Source organism: Neodiprion lecontei, chromosome 5, assembly GCF_021901455.1.
Source record: "Neodiprion lecontei isolate iyNeoLeco1 chromosome 5, iyNeoLeco1.1, whole genome shotgun sequence".
NCBI classification, from domain to species: Eukaryota; Metazoa; Arthropoda; class Insecta; order Hymenoptera; family Diprionidae; genus Neodiprion; species Neodiprion lecontei.
The window spans coordinates 2,720,084-2,742,127 of record NC_060264.1 but is presented as its reverse complement, the minus strand read 5'-3'; the positions used below and the strand labels follow the sequence as shown (position 1 = coordinate 2,742,127).

General features: G+C 35.0%; 4 protein-coding genes and 1 long non-coding RNA gene across 12 annotated transcripts in view; 3 read left to right on the top strand and 2 right to left on the bottom strand.

The window, feature by feature from the left end:
• The first annotated feature begins 139 nt into the window (after positions 1–139).
• LOC107219275 lies at positions 140–4,080 on the top strand. Its single transcript, XM_015657445.2, has 2 exons — positions 140–423; positions 853–4,080. Exons 1-2 carry the CDS (start codon positions 332–334, stop codon positions 1,409–1,411), a joined length of 651 nt encoding a protein of 216 aa, XP_015512931.1. The 5' UTR covers positions 140–331; the 3' UTR covers positions 1,412–4,080.
• Positions 3,842–20,076, bottom strand: LOC107219300 (TRPL translocation defect protein 14). 6 transcript variants are annotated; one of them, XM_046741652.1, is made up of 11 exons: positions 19,641–20,073; positions 17,324–17,391; positions 15,862–15,899; positions 14,742–14,779; positions 9,202–9,339; positions 8,132–8,260; positions 7,550–8,020; positions 7,218–7,425; positions 6,947–7,128; positions 6,350–6,778; positions 3,842–6,313 (listed from the first exon to the last, which is right to left on the bottom strand). In XM_046741652.1, exons 1-10 carry the CDS (start codon positions 19,678–19,680, stop codon positions 6,390–6,392), a joined length of 1,701 nt encoding a protein of 566 aa, XP_046597608.1. In that variant the 5' UTR covers positions 19,681–20,073; the 3' UTR covers positions 3,842–6,313; positions 6,350–6,389. The 6 variants fall into 6 exon arrangements, with proteins under 6 accessions (XP_046597608.1, XP_046597611.1, XP_046597607.1 ...); XM_046741655.1 differs by lacking the exon at positions 6,350–6,778 and having other exon boundaries at positions 3,842–5,414; positions 19,641–20,076; XM_046741651.1 differs by having other exon boundaries at positions 3,842–6,778.
• Positions 15,229–18,067, top strand: LOC124294748. Of its 2 annotated transcripts, none has more exons than XR_006904681.1 (3): positions 15,229–15,507; positions 15,842–15,964; positions 17,527–18,067. It is a non-coding gene; the product is annotated as an uncharacterized LOC124294748 (long non-coding RNA). The 2 variants fall into 2 exon arrangements; XR_006904680.1 differs by having other exon boundaries at positions 15,229–15,773.
• The window catches only part of LOC107219292 (eIF-2-alpha kinase activator GCN1), a 17,250-nt gene continuing 13,559 nt past the window's right edge, over positions 18,354–22,044 (top strand). Inside the window, exon 1 of the mRNA XM_046741650.1 lies at positions 18,354–18,384. Within this exon, the coding sequence (XP_046597606.1) occupies positions 18,376–18,384 (9 nt within the window). The 5' untranslated portion in view covers positions 18,354–18,375. The remainder of the gene's footprint in view (positions 18,385–22,044) is intronic.
• Positions 20,387–22,044, bottom strand: part of LOC107219293 (kelch domain-containing protein 10 homolog) — a 3,048-nt gene continuing 1,390 nt past the window's right edge. The window contains exons 2-3 of one of the 2 annotated variants that reach the window (XM_015657480.2): positions 21,695–22,024; positions 20,387–21,552 (exon numbers count right to left, since the gene is read on the bottom strand). In XM_015657480.2, the coding sequence (XP_015512966.1) occupies positions 21,376–21,552; positions 21,695–22,024 (507 nt within the window). In that variant the 3' untranslated portion in view covers positions 20,387–21,375. Of the gene's footprint in view, positions 21,553–21,675; positions 22,025–22,044 lie in introns of both variants that reach the window. The other variant, XM_015657481.2, reaches the window with a different exon arrangement.

Below are 22,044 nucleotides of genomic sequence, written 5' to 3'. Positions count from 1 at the left end.
GATTTATTTTCGAAACACCCGCAAAGCGATTTGCGGCAGTGAGACCTAGACAGCAACACTGACATCCGGTTTTTGTCGTGACGCAATGCAGCGTTGCCGTGTTCCCACTTAGTTTATAACCGCACGATTTAGGGTTTCAAGTTGAGGGAGGGGGGAGAGAGTGAGAGAGAGAGAGAGAGAAAAGGAGTAAGAGCAAGAAAAGTAGAGACGTGGTGTCGAAACATAGGAATTTAATGGTGGTTTTCTAGATAATAGCTTGATAGTCGTTGTTGTTCTCCATTTTATTTCGATATTTCGCCTAATTTTTGTTAACTAATCGATAAGCTCTGAAATGGCTTCCTTGGTCGCCGATTACGGCACTTCCTCAGGCTCCGAGAGCGACGTTCACGATTCTTCGTGCTCTGAAGATTCCGATGACAACATGTAAGGTCACGCAATAATAACGCGTTATATACCTATTACGATTTGTGTTTATTACTGTCGTTCAGCTTTCGCACCCTGAGTCTAACCTTAATCCTCGATCCCTCCTCAATACAATGGCTTGACAGATTTTCACAGCATGCAATTCACACCGAATTAAAAATAAATAATGACAATTTGTACTCTCTGCTCGATTTATACACACCATTATTACGTATTCTTTTCTCTTTTCAAATCATTCAACTTTTTTGGGGATATTTAGATGCGTTGAATTGAAGGTGTGTTATTGCAATCACGCCCCTGCTTATTTCTTTATTTCTTTCTTTCTCACGTTTATAAAATCTTATTTGCGTTGTTGTTTTGACAAGAGAGCTGGCAATAACATGTGAGATTGTATCTGTTCTTTGTAATCTGATATTGCCTAACTCTCAGTTGCAAGGAGGAGGAGAAGGAAGATGAAGAGAACGGTGTTCAGGAGGATATTGACTACGATATGAATATTACAACAGAGCAAACTTCCAGGGATAAACTTCCATTACCAACGCCAGACTTCAATGTAACACCGACACTGAAAACGTCAGTATTTTCAAACCCGTTTGTAGAAGCGGAGAAAGCAAAGAGTGCCATATTAGAGAAACACGTCAAAATGACACCAACCTTAGACGATACGAAAATGATAAATGGCAAAAAGATATGCTGGAACTATCGCAAGGGACGATGTCGGTTTGGTCACAACTGCACTTTTGCACACGATTCCGACCTCCACCGATCAGCCATTGAGCTAGAGTCAACGCGAGCTCCGCAAGAGACGTTGATTTGTCAAACGCAGTACAATGGTCAGGCAACTTTTAACGAAGAAGACGAAGTAGATCAGGAGAATAACCAAACGCACAAACGTAAAAAACGGCCTGGGTTAACACAAAATCTTGTTCCGGGAAAGAAAGTTATGAAAATGTACAAAGCGCAACAAACTAAAACAATTACTAGATAAATTTAGCATTATATGAAATCTCATTACATCTACATTTAATCCTAGAGCAGCAAGGTAATTGCTATTCGAGTATGTTTTCCAGATTTAGTGAAATTTATTTTTCTCTACTTCGTCTGTTCATAATCTTATTAAGAAATGTTCCTAGAGTTTCAGGTAAAATTTCCAATTGACGACTTTTCTATATTTCAAATTTAATGAACCTAAATATCCACTACAGGAAAAATGCTTCCGTAGAATTCAGACATGAGCTCTCTTCGTTAAAAAACTTGTTTCTTCTCTCTCATCTGGACGAATCTAAAATGTTGAGGGTTTTGATAGCTAAAATGTTTGTGATTTGTTTTTTTTTTTTAGAATTTAATTTTGGATCAAGTTTCTTTTATTATTGTTTTACTTACGTTTAGGGAAAAAAACGTTTATGCCGTTGTTCCATATTGCGTTAAAATGCTTCCATATATGCTTTCAAGATCATGATTTACGAAAATTAGTGAATAGACGAAGAATTACCATGATACCATTAGACAGATATGTATAGATCATAATTAGAATTAGACACAATTTACTCGTGAGTATTACATATTTATATTAGTATCTTCATTACCGTGAAGTATACTAAACATGTACAAATGTGAAATAATGAAAGGAATCTTACCGCTATTATTACATATACTATCTGTTCCATCTGCTCTGCAGCTATGCTGGATATTTAATTTTAAGTCAATGAAAACCAAAAACATACCTCGAAAAATTATAAACTGTAATGTAAAGGAAATATTTAATCCTTTTTGTACATGCGTAATTGCAGATTGCATTCATTTATGCAATTTTTTGTTTACATAAAAATCCACGTTACTCTACGCAGACAGCTAAAGCTTCCGATTAACATTACGCAACTCGTAACTCCCTCCACAACGATTATCGCTTAGTGATATTCAAATTGATAGTTTAACGTTTCTAAAAAAATTGATACCTGTGTTTTGTATATTACCGCTTTCAACAATTACAGTTAATTAATATCGACCGTGCTCTGAAAGTGTATATCTTGATAGTAAATTTGAGTTGAGTTGTATCCAGGCTAATCACAAAGTATTGAATTGATCCTTAAACTTTATATCATAGTAGAACAAGCAACAAATAACTGGCACTGTCACCATACTTCCAAAACTTGTTTAAAGTTTTTCTTTGTTTTTATTTACATAATATTTAATATACACTATATATATATATTTTTTTTTTATCATATTACGGGTATATTATAATATTATGTAACCACCTATGTATGCATGCATAGCTGTGTTTATGCTCATTATTATTCCTCTATCACAACGAACAAAAGGGTTCCCATTCTCCGCGTAGATATAATCTTAGACAATGTGCACACGCATTGTATCTTCCATCAATTAACAAGCCGTCAAGTTTATGTAAAATAAAGTTTGGTTCATATTTGTTTAGTATATGATTAAAATAGTAAACCAAATCGTCGCGATACGTATGCGCTTATGAAAGTATAGGTGTAAGTACAAGAATTTTATCCAAACATGCAGACAAAAGAAAGTTTCTTACCGCAAAGTTTTTCTTTTAATTGTAAGTGTTACCACGTTAAATCATGAAACAGGGTTGGCCTTGGGCCAGGGTTGGCCATGGCCCAGGGTTGAATGCGTCATGTCATAGTTGAATTTTTTCACTCCTCAAGCTTTAACTTTTAAATCAAACTTTATCAGACTTGGATCTGCGCTTGCAATAATCAGTTTCTAGAGCAACTTGTTCTGCGTTTTGTAGTATTTTCAAATATTTACACTCTGGTAGAACTAGTTCTTGTAAAGATTTGTGTTTCTGTTTTTTGAAAATGAGTAATGTACTGTTTCTAAAATGGCAGTGGTAAAAGTAAGTCAATAAACGAATGAGTTTACAAAAATACATACACGTATGATATCATTATCGTGACGCAAACTCTTTAATAAATGATAAACAGTAGTGTAAATACGTAAAATTGTAGGAATGAAAATCTTTTAAAAAAGATGTAAAAACAAAGAATCGCAATATTTAGCTGTTAATTCTGCATATCTACATAACAAATTGATAGTATTTAAACAGTTTTCCCTAAAATTTAACAAATAGCTCTGGAAAAAAATCACCTAATACAACTTCGAGCATCATTTAGCCAAACTAAGTTCAGAAAATATTGTAATCTCATCAGTGATTCAGTTAATTATCTAATGAAAACAAATAATTACATTATACATATCTAAATTTGTAATCGAATCAAGCATTATTTTCGAGTGATCTTTGTAAAATTATTATCATTACTCAATAAATCATCTCTATTCTCAAAACTGTGTTGCTTTACTTTTATGATGTCTTTGATATTATTTAGTAACCCCAAAAGTCTTAATAGAATGTAGGAGCGAGGGTTGAAATCTGATGAAAAATTAATTACACGGCAGACGAACGACTCTTTATTCAACTACAAATAGCATGTGTTGATCATGTTTAAATCGAATATATGTGTGCTGTTGTTCGGGGTGTGCCGATAGTTTGTTATTTGTTTTTTGAAAATATATTCTATTTGTTTAACTTTTCACTTTCCTTGCTTTATTATAAATATTTCTCACAGGCACTTTGACTTCGAATGAGGACAAAATCTGTGACAAGTATACCGCAATAAGCATCAATTTCAAGACAAAAAGTCACTCAAGTTAATCAGTCAATCAGTCAATTAATCAATCAATCAATAGACAAATAATATCAACAAGTTCAAACAGTAGGATACATAGAAAGATTGTTTATCTTGATATTTTTATTCGTCATAAAAAATTGGTCGATAATAACTTGTCAGTAATACAGGGTCTCTGATTGCATTCCGTATCGGCATCTGTTCTTCTTTTCATTCATTTATTTGGATTAAAGAATTACTATCAGGCTCAACCCTAGTCATTGACCGGGTTCGGTTGACCCCATAGCTGCCCATAGCAGAGTTTCACGTACAATTGTAAAGTCAGCGTGCTTGAATCTCGGTTGTTTGTAGAAGTATAATGAAGAATGATTGATAAAACTTTGGGGTCTCAGAAATCCTATGTATGTATTGCGATTGTTTTTTTTTTCTTTTTTGCTTCAACAAAATCTTCCACATCCTCCATCGTTTTTTGCAAAACTAAGATTGGAGTCCATTTATGAATTGTTAAATTTTGCCTCAGAATTTTGTTCAAGCCGTAACTGTGCATAATTAATTAAAAAAATACTTTAGGAATTGTTGAAACTACAAATACCAATTTCGGTAGTATCGACGAAGAAGCGCTTCATCGTCACCGCTTTGATTCCTATTTTTCTATTTCAATTTGAAGAGTAAACATCAACGATTTTAATTTTTGAAAATAAAAATAATTTATTACCAAATTCATTTTTTCACACTACTCGGTATATATTCAAACGTAATAGCGTGTAGTTATTTATTTTTGTATCTGTTTTCTCATGTTGTTTTTCTTTTTTTTTATTTTTTTTTTTTATTTTCACCTCTGTGTACTTAGTTTCACATCACAGGGTTTTTACACGATAAAAACCAAAATCACAAAGGTTGTTTTTCTCTTTTTTTGTTTTGTTTCCGTCAACGGTAAAACAATAAGTATACGATATAAGTTTAAATATCAACAAATTTCTTATTTCCTTTTTTACCTAGACAATTGTTATTATTAGTATTCGCTATCAATCGTGTATTCGCAAAATAATCGGTCGTATACTGTTATATAAAATGATTATAGAAACATGTATATTGTACACCGTATTACAAAATGATGAAAATGTACTTTTCCGGCGGATTTATCGAAATATTATCATTATCTTATACCTTAGAAAATACGCTTCGCAATGCGAATGCGATTAATAATAACTTCCCTTGCATCGAATTGAAAAACCGTTGTCGAACGTGTTCCCTTATCCAGCAGTAATCCAAACGAATATCGCAGTTGAGATGTAGAAATGACCGGAGAATCTTCGTATCAGTCGTAGCGAGCTAAAATGCAATTATTTTTACTCTTGGTACCTTCCTCGACTTAGAATAATAACTTAATATAAGAAAGAATAACAGAAATGTTCGATATCGATCAATATTTCTACGAATACACGATTATCGTAGGTGTATGAGTCAGCAGTGGTGGTAATACATTTTGGTTGTGTAAGCCTTACTATAAATGTATGGCGTTAATTAGTTAAATACATAATCCGCGAGTGTTCTGCCCCCCCCCTTCCCGTTTATAAATGGTTAAATAAACATCATTTCCGTATATTTATTTATTCATTTTCTTTCTTCCTATAGCAAGTTTCTTTATTCCAAATAATAATCATTTGTCGCAATTTTCTTCTATCTTTTTCTCACTTTTATTGTCACTCTGAGAATTGAAACTCCTCAATACTTCAGGTAAAATGTTTTTTTAAGTAGTGAATGCGACATGCATTTTTATGCATTCATTGCACATCGACATCAGGTAATAACTTTTTGTTTATCTTATTTTTTTGATTACGAAAATACTTGGTGTTGCATATTGGATTTGCAATTTTTTTTTTCATTTTAAGGAAGTTACTCGAAACTACATGTTACATCGAATTTTGAAGCACTTAATAATTTGTTTTTATCCGTTACCTTTCTATTTTTTTTTTTTTTTTTTAAGTACAGACTACAGACTATAGTTCTCGATTTTGTAAACATATAATATGTATACAACACAAATCTAAAAGAAAACGTTTACTGCTAAAGCAAATTGTATAATTTACAGACTAATATTGCCTAAATTGTGGTGTATCTTTTTTTTTTATGCCATATATGCTACATACGATTCGAGAGCTAGATAAGTGAATTTTTATCCAATTGCCTACCACTGCGGCTTATCAATATTAATGTTGTTGTTGTTATTATTATTATTTATACAAAGTTGCACAATTCATTCATCCTCATAACTCTGCATCATTCTAATAATTTCATGTAGTGATGTTATATCTTTAAACCATTCTTAAGTTCGTACTGGTTATGAGCCGTGCCATTTTCGACTATACCGTCGTTTAATTTTTCACTCAAATTATTACTGCTACTTTCGGCACTGCCGCAATTTTTAGAAACGCAATCTTTACGTTCACTGGCTTTGTTGTTGTTGTTATGATGCTTTGTTCCGTTGATATCACCATTTTGTACTTCTTTTTGTACTCTGTTTTCCATACTGTTTACCGTAGCATCGCCACTTCGATCCGTATCACCATTAGAAATACTCGTTAGACCGTTATCGTGTTTCTTTATGGGAGATCCGTTTGTTTCCTCGTAATGATAACGATGATGATAATGAGAATGGCTCTTTTTACTTTCAGCTCCTGCACCATCACTCAACCCTGTGTGATAATTATCTCAACTGTGCAAATCCATTTTGAAATTTCTCCAACAATGACAACAGCAATAAGTACATTTTTGTGTCATTTGTTTTACAGATGGTGTATAAATGTTAAACTAATTGTTAGAATGTGATACATAGTTTTTGAAATTGGGAAAAAATAACTCACCGTGCAATGTATGACAATACTTATTCGTGCTGTTCCACTCTTCGCGTAGGCTCAGGTTGAACATGCTGTAGTCAGGATTACCCGTTACCTCCTTCTCAATTGTAAGGAACTGCGGCAGGATGCGTTTTAATTCTTCTCCACTGAGCGCGGTATAAGTTTCCAGCAGCATTAGTCCTCTGCATCTGAAATATTATAAAAAATTCTTTATCGTTAGAATTGTAGTCCAAAGACGTTTAAATTTACAGTAAATTTGATCTTGAGTAAATAATACCTCGGATGTCCTGGTTCTCTATATATGTCCAACTGAAAGTATTGGTTGTTGATTAGGAAACAGCGTCGCCTTTTGAATATCGTAAAGTGAGAATCGTCCAGCTGAGCCAGCATGTTCAGATAATCGCGATGAGTCAGCTGTGTTTTCACCTCAACTACCTGACCGCACATTTTTGGCCTTCTGATTGTATGAATATATGACCAATGCCCTGTAACGAGACAAGCTTTTGTTACTCACTGACGTTTGGGATCCCACGATGATTTTGGGATATCCAAATATTACCTGCCAATTGGACAGTGTTTTGATACACGAAAAATTTACAATTTGCTGACCTTTCTGTCCACGTTTGCGAAGCCTGGCTTGAAGTTTGGGAGTTTTACTCTGAAGGTAGTTGTGAACGACGTCGAAATCTTGGTAGGGCGGAAAGGCGTCTTCGGGCAGGGGTCCCTTGACGAGGAACTTGAGCTTCCGACTGCTGGCCCTGAGTCGGTCTCCGGTATCGATGCCAAGTTTTTGGCACACGCATTCTATCATCCGGCATATTTTAGTGTCGAAATCCTGCGAGTTGTCTATAACGTCAAAGTAAGGATGGCCAACCCATGCAGCTGCAGCATTGTAATCCAATTCTCGGGCGAGTTCCACGCCCTCGGAACGACATGCGTGATCTTCTGTTGAGTAAAATTCTTCAGCGCCGTTTGCCGCCGATACCATATGAATTATCTGATTGTAACGATTGTCTCTAAGCTCGACGTTGTTCCAGCCATTGGATGCCATCATCAGTTCCCATTTGTCTTTCGATATAACTGTCAAGTTTCAACAAGCTTTAGTGGCAGAATTCAGTTAAGGAAAATGAGACTTGACTGACGTGCGATAACAAAAATTGGTTGAGATAAGAAACCAGGTCTAGCCCTTACATGCAGAGGCGTCCATAGCACCACGATCACAAATAATGAGGCAATTCCTTGAACAGCTTTCACCAAGTTGGAAGAATGTATTTTCAATTTGAATCATCGTTCGCAGCAGGTTTTCTTGAAACTTAAAGGCTGTAACAAATACAATGAGTGGGTCAGTGAAGTCGTTACGAAAACTAATTAAGCATAGACGATTGCATGGTTATATCACTTTATAGCTGCGGGGAAAAGCAGAACCAGAAAAACTTTTTTTCTAGGTGCTGTATAATATCAGCAAGTATAGTTGTACAACTATACAGAGATAACAGGCTGATTATATACCACCCGTGGGCGCAATTAATTAATGACTAATAATACTAAGAAATGAGAGTTTGCCAGATACGGAGGATGGTACACAGTTGTTCCATCAATATATCGCTTATAATATCGTTGAATTACTATTGATTGCAGCCTACCGAACAGATGGTGGACATATTTAGTCAACTAAACAAGTACATAAAGCTATAAATGCCAACTTATACTAGAAGAAAACTGAACTTTAAATACATTATGAAATATTATACATATAATAACGAAAAAGTGATTTGATTTCAAGCACTGGTTACAAAGTGGTAAAACAAAATATTAATTTATGGAACAAGAAAAGAAAATGAAACAATAAATTCAGAAGAGTTAATCAGAATTACTGCATAAAAACAATTCAACGAATACACAATAGTTAAGAGTTAATCGTTAAGAATGTGTGCACAAAAAATAAGAAAAAATAAAAAGTAATACGATTGTTATACCTTGTCACGTATTTTTAATGCATACTATGTAAACAACAGTTTGTAGATACATATCAGCATTACGACGAGCTTGAGCTGAGGTAAAGGTTTTATCTGCCCAACTAGCGAGAGCGAAGGCAGGTTCTAGCAGCAGAGAGATTAGACACGAGCAACACGGTCTAGTAGGTCGGTTCTTTGTTCCAATTGAAAATACCTGAATCTTATTTTAACTGGGTGAGATAATTTCTCCTTAATTTTTTTCCCCTGGAACTCAGAGCCCACCTACAGAGGGTAACACGAACTCACCCTCACCAGACTCGACCTGGAGTACTTCGGGCCACTTGGCTTGATCCTGGTCGAGGATAGAGTCCCCGTTCGGAATGCAGGGACTCCGAGATTCTCGAAGCCTCGACTTCGAGGGGCAAGCCTGCACAATCTTTCCTGCTAGAACCAACTACCTTTAACCCTCGACATAGCGTGTAAGACGTTTCTTTAATTCTGTAATTCTTTTCTATTTTTACCCTTTCTTTTCTTTGCTCTATCTCCCCCGCAGCGTATCAAAGTTACTGAAATTTTCAACGCTGTTATATTACCCTTAGTATTTTTATCCTTGTTGGCAAAGTCTTTCCGCCAGATTGTGAACAATATGCCAAAAATTTTGTTGACACACAGGGCTATCTTATATTGTAATGTATAAATATCCATAAAATAGTAATTATATGCAAATGTGTTAAGAGTATCAAAGTTGACGTTTCAAGTTATGCGTTACAAAATATCATGTGTAGTATAATTGTAGTCGCTCAACAATTAATTCATTCGATTATATCACGGTAGTTATAAATCCAAAAGACAAATGCACACTGTTGGCATGCGAGTATAACAACACCTTCCCTATCCTAATCAACCTTTCGACAATTATTCATTCATTGTCCTTCGACCAATTGATCGGTTCTAATTTAAAGTACTTTTCATTTTTCATCACCTTTGGTGAAATAAGAAAAGTATTGGTTTTGGTCAAGAATCACTTTATTCTAATTTCAACGATTCTTTTCAACGTTCTCGAACCTTTAGAAACCGAAAAACAGGTTTTTAGAAAAATTTCGGTTCGGATGAAAAATTTTGAAACTTACAGAATTTTACAATCAAATGATAGGCATGCAGAATCGCTATGTCCCGTTTAATTTGGACTTCCGGTTTTACCGGAAATAATAGATTTTCATTGTTTTACAGAAAAACATAGATACTTTTTCCTCCTTATTACTATTTCTAAATAAACGATACATCTTTCGCAGTTTGTATATTTATACCAAAAACATGCATAAATTTATTTGATTTTTAGAAATTATCATCATTTCTTTTTTCTAATTTTTCTTTCAAAACCTTTTCATTCGACTTTCAACTCCTATTAATTTTAGATTTTTCCCTTCTTATGATAATAATGTATCATAAGTATGGCGAAAAAACTATTTTTCCGGTTTGTTTCTTTCATCTCACAATTAAAAGATGCAAGTCTCTTAATCCCCCCCCATACGTTTTCCCCATTATCATTGTTCAATTTCTGGTGATTTTTTTTTCTATGCATTAGAATTTTCTCTATCTTTTGTCACCAAAGAATCATTATTTTTCTTTCTTTTTTTTTTAAAAGGTGAAAAACGTGACCTTGAAAAATACATCTGTATGCACGATACACGCGTACCAACATGGCCAACACATGCCTGCACCTGACACGCAGATACCCAACTTGGGGCACTGGGGTATCGATCCATTTTCCCCGGTTTCGGACGCGTACCGACACCTGCCCATCCCTCCATTTTCTACCCTTGAAAAGGCTTTTGACTGCGAGGCAATTTATGGTACGAAAAAAGGTGGCGGTGGGAGAGGAATTTACGCAGCTGCGGATGTTTGACGTTAAGTATTTGTGCATATTTACGGTGACTATTCGCAAATGATTCCAAGAATACTCTTTTCCCCAACTCAAACGTAGAAATAGGGGATTTTGACCGTCGGCTGGAAATGAGCAGAAGACGATCGTATTGAAGTTGGTTTAGGAGAAATCGTTATTTCGTGATTTTGAAATTGTTTGAAATTCGGTAAACCGTAACAAAACAAAACACATTCATACATCGAAATCTTAGTTTCTTCAGGATTATTGTCAAGTTAAGAAAGTAGCGATTTTTAGTAAAGTAGTTCGAAATAGTGCGTTTTCTTCACTTTCACTAGGCGGTCAAAATCGTTTAATATATTTTACAATTTTTATTGTGAAAAATATCATGTGTTACCACTGAACTCAGTGTGTGCAACTCGTAGACAATGACGATTCTGAGTGAGTGGTGAAGTTAGCCGCAGGAGCCAAAGACTTCGAAGTCACGAGTCTCCCGCCTTCGGCTCTTATTGCGCGGCTAACTTCACACTAACCCGGAATCGTCACTTTTGCTCACTCGTTGCAGAACATGATAATAACCTGTACAAATAATGCCTATTTGTTATCTACGCTGTTATATTAAAAAGTAAAACTTCGATGACCAGCTACTTGACTTGGTCAGTATTTTACCAATTCGTTTCATTATCTTTTCGATATTCATTACAACGACGACTTTTCGTCTGTTTTCTTTTTCTCTCGTCCATCAGCATTTGATAATTTACCACCAATCCTTTCGTGATTCGAAGACAATACATACATACATGCATTATTTACGATTCGGTGGATGATTTCGTATGGTTATTTTTTTTTCTTCTTCTTTTCGTTCTCTTAAATATTCCTCTACTTTTTATTCATTATTATCATCGAATAGAAAATTATTCGTTGCGTACGTTTACTACGAAGTTGAGTATTATGATGATTATCGTTATTAAAACACAGCTGTAACTTTGAGAAGAATTGCCGCGCAACTTTCATCTTGAAAGTAAATTTAGAGCAGAAGTGTTGATCCACAGCCTCGTAAATTTATATGCATCCATGTAAGAGAGAGAGAGAGAGAGAGAGAAATTATATAAGTACATAAAACGTTTTTATAAAGATTATTTTTCATCACACCACCTATTAAATTTTCTTCAAATTGTCTGTTTTGCGCAAGTCATGAGTAAAATACGAATGTTGTACACGATTCAAGGATCTTGGTTTTTCTTATAACACAATAAGATTACGTTTCCATTCTTTGTCGTAATTTACTTTATATATTCTATTGACAATTCTTATGCTGAAAATCGACTGGCATTCTCCTTGAGGCTTATATATATCAAACTGACATTGAAAATAACAATACACTTGAGCACACAGAGTTTAACGATTTGGCACTGACAAGTTTTTGTAAGACAAATATACAAATGAAAAAAATGAAAAGCCAAGAAATAGAGAATTTTTTCCCCCCTCACAAAAATTGCAATCAAATCATGATTATTAATGCACTGAAAAATTCGACGCAGTTTTATCAACGTTTCATGCGAACGAAAAAAAATATGATCTAGCAGTCTGCACTGGATATTAAAGAGTGACCGCAAAATTCGCCCCTTTTTGCGTAGTGCGTAGCAAGCACGGGGAAGGTCGTACAGAGATCTCCGTGGGCTTAAATTAATCGTCATCGAAAATGTAGGTGAGCATATTTCGATTTTTTTCGATTTTGCGCGACTTACCCCTATTTTGGGGGTGAAGTATGTCAGAACTTTGCATTTTTGAGCTACCACAAAACAAACTCAAATCACTATTATTACCCTAAGGATTATACACCTGACTTCGAAAATGGATCATTTGACTTTCTGTATTCATATGGAGATTAAGCCCACGGAGACCTCTGTACGAACTTCCCCGTTCTTGCTACACAATACGCAAAAAGGGGCGAAAAAAGGGGGGTTTTTGCGGTTACTCTTTCGTCGACGCGTGCTGCAATAGTTTAGAACGAATACAGTATACAACTAACAATTGAATCATTTTACAATATTAAAAATCGTAATGCGATACGATAAAAATTTGTGCATAATCACTGTTAAATCGCATTGAAATTAGAAAAAAAAAAAAATAAAATGAAAAAAAGAAACAAAAATTTTATACAGCAACTAACTATTCGTGTTAACTGTTAAGAATAATATATTATAGATATATATATATATATATTATATATATTATAGATAATATGTTAAGAATAATCGTATTGATCGAATGAATCTTCAATGAAACGGAAACAAAAGTCTCAATATTACGTGGATGTGTGAAAAATATATGTTACCTACGCTGATTAGATAGCATGAGTAATAATTACGTATGAATACGGTGTGTTGTTATTATTATACGTTTATGTACGAAGGTAATTCTGTTCGGTGCAAGCGTACGTGCTTGTAAAAATGAATGCATATCGCGTATCGTCGATTTAATAATTAATCGAAACCACAAATATGAATTTTTCTATCGAATACAATGCTTGCATGTAAGTAACGAAGACTTCTGCAACCCAAGTTTTTACACTTGAATCTACTACGTGACAAATGAATACATAAATGAATAAATAAATAAATAAATAAATATGAAAGTGGCACGCTTTTTTTTTATCGTAAAATTGCAAAATACCGTCAGACTACAATATGTATATCGATTGAAAAACAATTGCGCAATTATTCAATCTCACCCAGTAATTTCCATATAAATGTAAAGGAAGCCTTAACTGGCTTGAAAAAAGAATAAGGAAGCTTGCATCACTTAATAAGGGAAGAAGCCCCTTTACTTCGTTATTCCCCTTCGCACGAAGACTTTTACAGCAAGGTCGACGGGATTACACGACGGTATAGAAATTTCACGACATGGTGTGTTTAATTGAATAAAACTTTGCTAAATGAATGTCAATTTGATGAAAAGTAATCTCAAGTTATCTGTAAATTTTTAAAACGAATTTCTGGACATCCAACGATAAATATATGTACATATAATACGAGTACATACATCACACATGATACACCGCAAGTGATACCCAACATAATATCTTAAAATATAGACAACGTTAGGAATATTTCACGCCTCGTGATCACCGTGATATACTTTAACCATTCGTAAGGCCAGAAACGCGACAAAACTATTGGCGTTTAGCCATTTATTTTTTACTTCTTCATCGTCGCCATTTTTTCCACTCTCTGTAATTATTACGAGCATTATTTTATTTTTTATTTTTACTAAACGACCCGTGATATGCGTAAAGCGTATCAAACCCCGCTTAAAATTCTTGCCAATTAAAAAATCCTTTTGCAATACTTAGGGAAAAATATTCGTAGAAGCACCTGTTCCTACTACCTTTTCCACTAATACACTTTACGGTTGACACAGATTATTACTATTATTATTATACACTGTAGAAGCGAATATTCGTTTCGCGCCAAGAAAAAAATATATGTAACATACTTGTCCTGTATAATAATAACAACAATAATAACAATAAGAGTCGATTACACGTATGGTATGCGTATAAGCATATTGATGGGCGACTCGCGAATAAATATTTGCACTATAGCCGAGAAGTGTATTTATATATTTATTACATGCATGAGTACGTGCGTATGTATAATAGGTGTATATATGTGCATTACTATAAAGTTAGTATATATAGGTATATTACCGCAGAGTTTACGAGTTCGAAAGTTATTTTTGGAAGTGTTAAAGATCATCAGTATTTACTTGTTTGTTTCTTAAGTCTTTTTTTCTTTATATTGTTTATGTAATTTTAAATTCTATAATTATACAGGTAGACCATTTTATAAACGACGTTTTCCCTCTTTTTCTATACGGAATTGAATTTATTTATATCAATGCTTGAGAGGAGCGCGGTATTTGTGGGGGATTTGATGGGGGAAATAAATTGTAAACTCACCCTCTTCAGCGTTCAGGTCTGTGAACTTGATGCCGCCGCTGAAATTTAAAGAAAATTTAAATAAAGATGAAAATTAGGAACATTAAATCGTATAGTATGATTAAATATTATAATTTTCAATGTTATTTACAAAATATAAACGCGCAATGTATTCTGAAATTATATATACATATTATATATATGCAACAGAAAATTAACCTATGCCTGAAGAGTGCGTTATTACATTGTAAAACAGTCGTAGAATTATGTTTATTACATTGGAATGCAGCTACATATTACGATTAACGTGTAAAAATAATAATTACATAAAGGTCACGTTGCATTCGTGGGCATTGACGATAATTCTTAAACACGAAATAATCGTCTGTCCCTCAATGGCTTATGTGTATATACTACGTCTTGTACGAATGAAAGTTACAACATTTGTGTGTATGAAGTATATTACGTAGATGACACACATGTAATTTTATCAGTTATCAAACAAACGTTAAACCGAGCATAGCAAAAGCCTTGCCAACGTTTACATCTCTTGACGCGCCTAAAAATTCACCCGGACAAATGATAATATAAATCGGAAATGATGATAAGAATTCCCGTTTTTTTCATTCTTCTTTTATTTAACCCTCAAATTTGTTGCAAAACCGTTTGTGTGACGACGTGAATAATAAATTTCTGTCCGACATCTTGCGTCAAAATGTTTGATCTTATTTTTCTCTTTCATTTGTAAAATTTTTTACGGCAATTAAAACATGATTGATAAATAAAGGTGAACATTTTGCTCTCGAAACAAGGATGTAGATTTTAATCAAGTAATTTGTGTGGGAAAATCGTAAAATCGTGTTTTTCTTGTTTGTTTGTTTTTTTTTCAAATACTTTTCAGAGATCTATTTAAAGAGGGTGAGAGAGAACAAAACATAAAAATTAATAAACTAAATAAATAAAAATACGCGCGTCTCTTCGTTATAAAATTTTGAATACACATCTTTGTGGCGGATAAAAGGGAAGAGAAAAATTGAAGGATAAAAGAAAATGGTGAAAAAAATGATAAATAAACGGGATAGTAGAATAATGCGAATTATGATAATATTTTATGCTTATAGCTTGTGATATTGTAGCATACCTGAGCAGCACAGTCGCTGTCTCGGGGACACGGAACACCTGAAAAAGAAGACAACCACCAACTCTATCGAATCCTGCACAACGAACTAGATAACTCCAAACCAGTTCGTAAAATCGTAATTCTCTCCGCATAATATATACATATTATATAATGCAGTATGAAAATTTCTTTGAAATTATAAATATAGATATGAAGGATCGAACAGCAACAAATGCAGATGATCATTGTCACGGTGATGAGGAACGGCCGTAATAATAACAAGAATTTAATCAATTGACATGTTTATTTATAGGTATCTGTATAGGCGAAAAGACTTACTTATTATAGGCATCCCGTAAACCGTATTGAAGTTAGTAACGTTATCGCAACGATTTATGCTGAGGAAAAAACCGTTGAATAGCGATTGTGGAATTGTTTGAAATTCGGTAAACCGTAGTAAAACAAAAAATAATAAGTTTTTGAAATGTTCGTTCCTTCAAAGTGATTGTTAAGATAAGAAAATAGTCATATTTTTTACCCAATCGTTTGTTACGATAACGTTGCTAACTTCAATCTAGTCCCCGTGATGCCGATCGATTTCAACTTAATCGCGACGACTGACAGAGAGAAAAAAAATTGCACATTAATTCGATGCATGAAAAACACGAAGAATCAGACATTTTACACGGTTAATTTGAATTCAGGTCGGTAATGTATAGCTAGCTATTATTTACACTAAATTTACGGCTATAATGTCGTGTAAATTATTTCGAACGACTGTTGCAAATTTGTTTTTCAGGAATGAAACGTTGGGCGTAAAACCGAAGGAGACCAAAAAAATCCTGACACGACTTGCAAATGAATCCGTTTTACTTATCTTTTATTCGAATTTATACAACAATACATCCATTCCATTTTTTCTCTGTTTCACGGTACGTGTATTCGATAGTATAATTCGGGGAATGAAATATTAAGCGGAAGGTTGCTTCGATGCTAATTACGTACGCTTTAACGATTACAGAATCGTGACGTAAACGCGCATTTACCATAATATGTGCCACAACATTCAGATCCACGGTCAGAACGAACTTTTCAAAATAGTGAATAATGCAAATCCGAGTTATTTTTTTTCAACTACAACGAAGAGATGCAGTGAGGATTCTTTTCTAGAATACGTATGGTATATAAATATAGATACTTATACATCTCGTGTGTGGAATAATGCGAAGCAAAGACACAGACAGGGTCAGGTTAAATTATGTAACAATTGGCGAACTGTTTGGAGAAACTTTTTCAAATTAAAAATAACGCAACAACCCCAACTGAGAGTATATTGTTAAGGAAGACTTGCCACCCTTGTAAGCCTGTTTAATCTTCTTTGTTACCAAAACAAGATATTCGTTGTAAGTAACGAGAAAAAAAAACCCATTTCATCTTCAGATAATTGAAAATTGATAGTAAATAGTACATTATCGATCCTCACCTTCCACCCCATGTTTTCAAAGAACGTACAAAGTCTGGCCTGTCCGGTAGTTTTTCCTCCACACGGACCTGAAACAAAGAGAAAAACAATGTATGGGTCAGGTTAAAGAAAGAATGAAAAATTTTAGGATGGTAAACATTTTTCAAAACGTATTTTCATTTCTGCAGACAAATCGTCATTTTTACACGGTTATCTTCCCGCAGAAACGAGACACCTCAGTCGTGACGACCTTCAAGGACAAGGCGGCGGGAATTCAAGGTCAGGCGGGGACTGGGTGAAGGCCGTCATGACCTTGGCAAAGAGCTTCCGACCGTTACTCTACATCTCGTGGTGTTTATAAGCGACTGGATTTCGATTTCCGTTCAAAGCCCTTACTTTCTTCATCTGCATAAGTTGTTCAACAACTTGTAAGTGTCGTGCATACGACGTTGCAATAAATTACAGGACGTACCTGTAGGCATAAACGTTGGCCTTAGTGGTGTATGATGGAAAATAAGACTATTGTGTAACAGCCGTTATGGCAATTCCTTCAACCGAAATAACTAACGAGACTAGTGGAAACATCAAAGTCGATCACAACCTTGAATTCGATCGCTGCATGATACGACATGTGTGCGTACGTTCCTTGTGTATTTACACTATACGTATTATCTCGGTTCTCTGTTCAATTTGGATATCCATGAGGTCGGAGTTTGTAACGTTAATGTAACGATTGACTTGTAGAAAAAACAACGTACCCAGTCATGTTCTGTAATCTAGTGCTTTTTTTTTAGATCTATTTTTGTTCTTTCTCAGAAATCTGATTCGCGGTTGTTTTCCCGAAAATACCGATTGTTTTGAAATGATCGTAGCTATTTTGTTTTTTAACTGACTGTAGCCATTTTCAGACAGTTAGCTATGACTTGAAGGTGATCGAATGTGATCGAAACACTTTTGGAACGTATCGTGGCCAACTTCAGGATATTCTCTGGCATTGGTTAGTTTTTGAATTTTATGCTCGGAAATGTGTTGCTTTGAAAGTTTGATGCGGCGTACCTACCGCAAATCGAACAATGCTATCGGTACGTAAGTTTATTAATCGCTATTCGTATGCATAGGCGTATGAGGAATGTGCGCGTGTTTACACGATAAGTATCGTACGTAACTAATTGTAAGAACCGCCGCGAAGTAGATTTGCTACATATATGTATAATGAATTACTTGGTAATTGGTCGGAGTGGTTTGAACCGGTGAGTTACCTAGAACACGCCAGTTCAGCTTCATGTAAAACGTAAATCGCAACGTACACATACCTACATACGCCTATCTATAACCATTCAATTTATTTTCATTTGTTTATTCGAAGTTCAGAGCCGTGCCAAAAGAAGGTGCGCAGCGTGTCTCGTCTATGGGGAAATCTTCCGAGAAAAAAGAACAATATAAATCGAACATATAACAATGATATTCGAATGTCTCTTCTTAACCGATAACTCAGCGACATTCACGTGCGATCTAATTTCATCTACAGTGAAATAATATATCAATGCCTGTATATTCCGGTTTCCGAATTGGCAACGAAGAGATCTGAAAAGCGGTTTTAATCTTAATCTATTTCAATTATACGACGAGACAGGACTGGTAGTTTGAGGGGGGATTGGGGGGGGGGGGGGGGGGGCGGCAGTTACGAGTCACGCGATGATTTAATATGCATACGCGATAATTACGGGGTAAAACCGAGTTTGGGATTTGACCCGCATCCGGAAAAAGAAAAGGGAAACCCGTGAGAGGGTTGCGGAGGAATTGCGGTGGAATTGCGGAATCCATCCTCTGGCTTGTTTACGACTGCAGGTGTGAATAACAAGTTGATAAAATGGATAAATGCAATGATACGAATATTGAAACGTTGATCAATTGGAAAAGTTCCGAAGGTGAGGTTAATTTTGTTTGAAGACACGTGGTTTTCCACCTTAACGGGAATCTGCTACAGCTGGCGGGCGACTGCGTGAGTCACATGCCGCGCGACAAGGGTCGTTTGTCGGAACTTACACAGACAAAGCGGTGTTTGTGCACGGCTGGCAAATTTGAGAATATATACGAGGTTGCTAAATATACCGTGATTAAGGTGTGTTTAAGCCAACGAAGCAAAGTTGCGGCACATAACCGAACGATTATTATTGACGATGAGGAATTTAGCAAAACTAAGCCGTACGAATCCGCTGACCGTATCTGCGCGTGTGTATGACGATAAGCGACGAAAGGATAATTTTTCTCACTATTGCGTGCGGCTGTATGGTAATAATAATGTCAATAATAAACATATTGCAGATATGACGCTTACCTCCGGTAAGCACCACTTTGTATACGCGTTTTTGTTCCATGTTTGATCGGTGGTTGCTGTTTCCTTCCTTCTTCTGTTTTCCTGCGTTTGTACTTCGGTTTTCGTGTTTCGTTTTTTTCTCTTCTCTTCTTCCTCGGTATCAACGGTCAGTAGTCAGGTAATTGGTAGGCGAATGGCGTTTACGAGCCGAATGAATACTACATAAACACTTCGCCAAACATGATAACGATGGTAAGGTGTAATGATTTCGTTCCCGAATAAGACATGAAGGAAACGTGATTATCCCTCTTCGCTCTAGCTGACGAATGACGGTCTTCCGTCGTCGTGCACCTCAACCGCGGGCTTGAGTTGAAGTGAACAAGCTAGCTAGGCTGCCTCGCTTGAAAATAGTCACCGAGGTCTCTCGGTCGCAGAGACTTATACGATGCGCTAGAGGCTACATAGACAGTAGATCAACTAGATCAATTGTGCGCATGCCGCACGATCTTGAGAGCCTACGCTCTCGATTCAGTAGCGCTCTCTAACATGAAATACGTTTTTTCGAACAATTTTTTTTATGGAAAACTTACTTACCGACAGTAGGCAATACCATTGATGTTTACGGACAACAGACACGACGTTTGTGGATAATTTCAGTCAACGTTTTCAAATATCCAATCTTATTCTGCAATTTTTTTTTCTAAACGAATAGCCTCAATTCTGCCTGTGCAAAAATACATGTAAATCATGATACTTATAAGAGAAAATTTGCAAAATATAGATTTTTTTATATTTCACATGATTTTCGTTACGCTTTACAGACCGTGTCGGTGTTTTTAATCATACAATATTCAGGCTTAAATTAGATTCGCTAAATTTTTAATTTATATTATATTCATTGGTATAGTTACGTATGTATTTTGCATATAGGTATAAATTATATTTCTGTACTTGAAATCGCGTAAGTACACAAATTGTATGTTCTACTGATAAGGCAAGATTTTTAATAAGTACATTATATTTATCCTTAAATCGTATCTTATTATATCCTCAATTGCTAATCAACAACCCAATGAAGAATAGTTCAATATACATGTTCAAAATATTGTTGATTTTTTTGTAAGGTCTTGCTGCTTCGTCGAATTCAAGATATTAACATGATTGCTAATTTTCTATTCGACTTTTGATGATAGGTATCGGTTTTTTAATGTATGATTTTCAGTGTCCCAAAATGCTAGAAATTTAACGGTGGATAATCGTAGGATGTATACATATTTACACGGATGTTGTACTAAGTGCTAGTTGTATATATACAAACGCTTCGGAAAAACCGGTAACGCGTAAAACAAATTTAAATTCTTTCAATTTACAAAGTACAGAATAATTCAAAGGTAAAATTAAAATTAAAAAAAAGGCAACCATCAAAAGTTTTCTAATAAACACGATATGTATTTATTAGATAAGTCGGTGCTTCTAGTAAACACAAAAGGAAAAATTACTAATACCATCAAAAATAACGACCAACGCGAACATGATTAGCAAAATGTGGGTATGCAACTATTGGCATAGATACATTATATAGATAGAAAATTTCAATTTCATTCAAGCTGCTTGGAAAAATGTTAAAAATCAAACTTGTAATAATATTCAACACTATACCATATTAGATAATTAAATAACTAGCAACAATAAATTTCATCAATTCTTAACGTTAATCAGAGTCAGAAAGAAAAATATACTATAACTGATAACACAATTATGAAGCATCGTGCTCGATCCTTTGTACAAATTTAGCTGGTACGCCGATGTGGAGTAACTCATCAGGAGGATAGTATTTTAAATTTCTATTGTAATAATTTAAAGCTTGCCAGCAAATTACAGACAGTTTCGGAATTATCAGCCAGACAGAATGAACAGCGTCAGTCCTGGTGCCCTGTAACACGATAAAATACAAAACAAGATTAAAATACGTGGTAAATAGTACCGCGGAACCAATCTGAAACGTAAGCAATAAACAGTAAAGAATAATTAGTCTATAATTTGTATTTTAGCTGACAATTTGTTGCCACATAGACCTCGTCGTCTTTCTTGATTATCCCTCCAAACGTATACATGCAGCCTTCAGGTGTTAGGGCAGCAGAATGGAAGTATACAGGGTTCGGCAAGACACATTTCCTCAAACAGTTCCATTGCAGGTTATTGAGATCAAGGCGCCAGACATCGGAAAATACATAAGTCCCGTCGTATCCTCCAGAAATAACAACCGAAGTTACCCCCGTTCTTTCATCTGTGTATTGCACTGAGCCGTGACACCTTCTAGGAGCAGGAACGGAATTATAATTCGAGTCTCTTTGCGTCAGCAGAGTCATCCATTTGTTCGTTGCTAAATCAAATGCTGGAATCTCCTGTACAAGAAAGTTAAAAA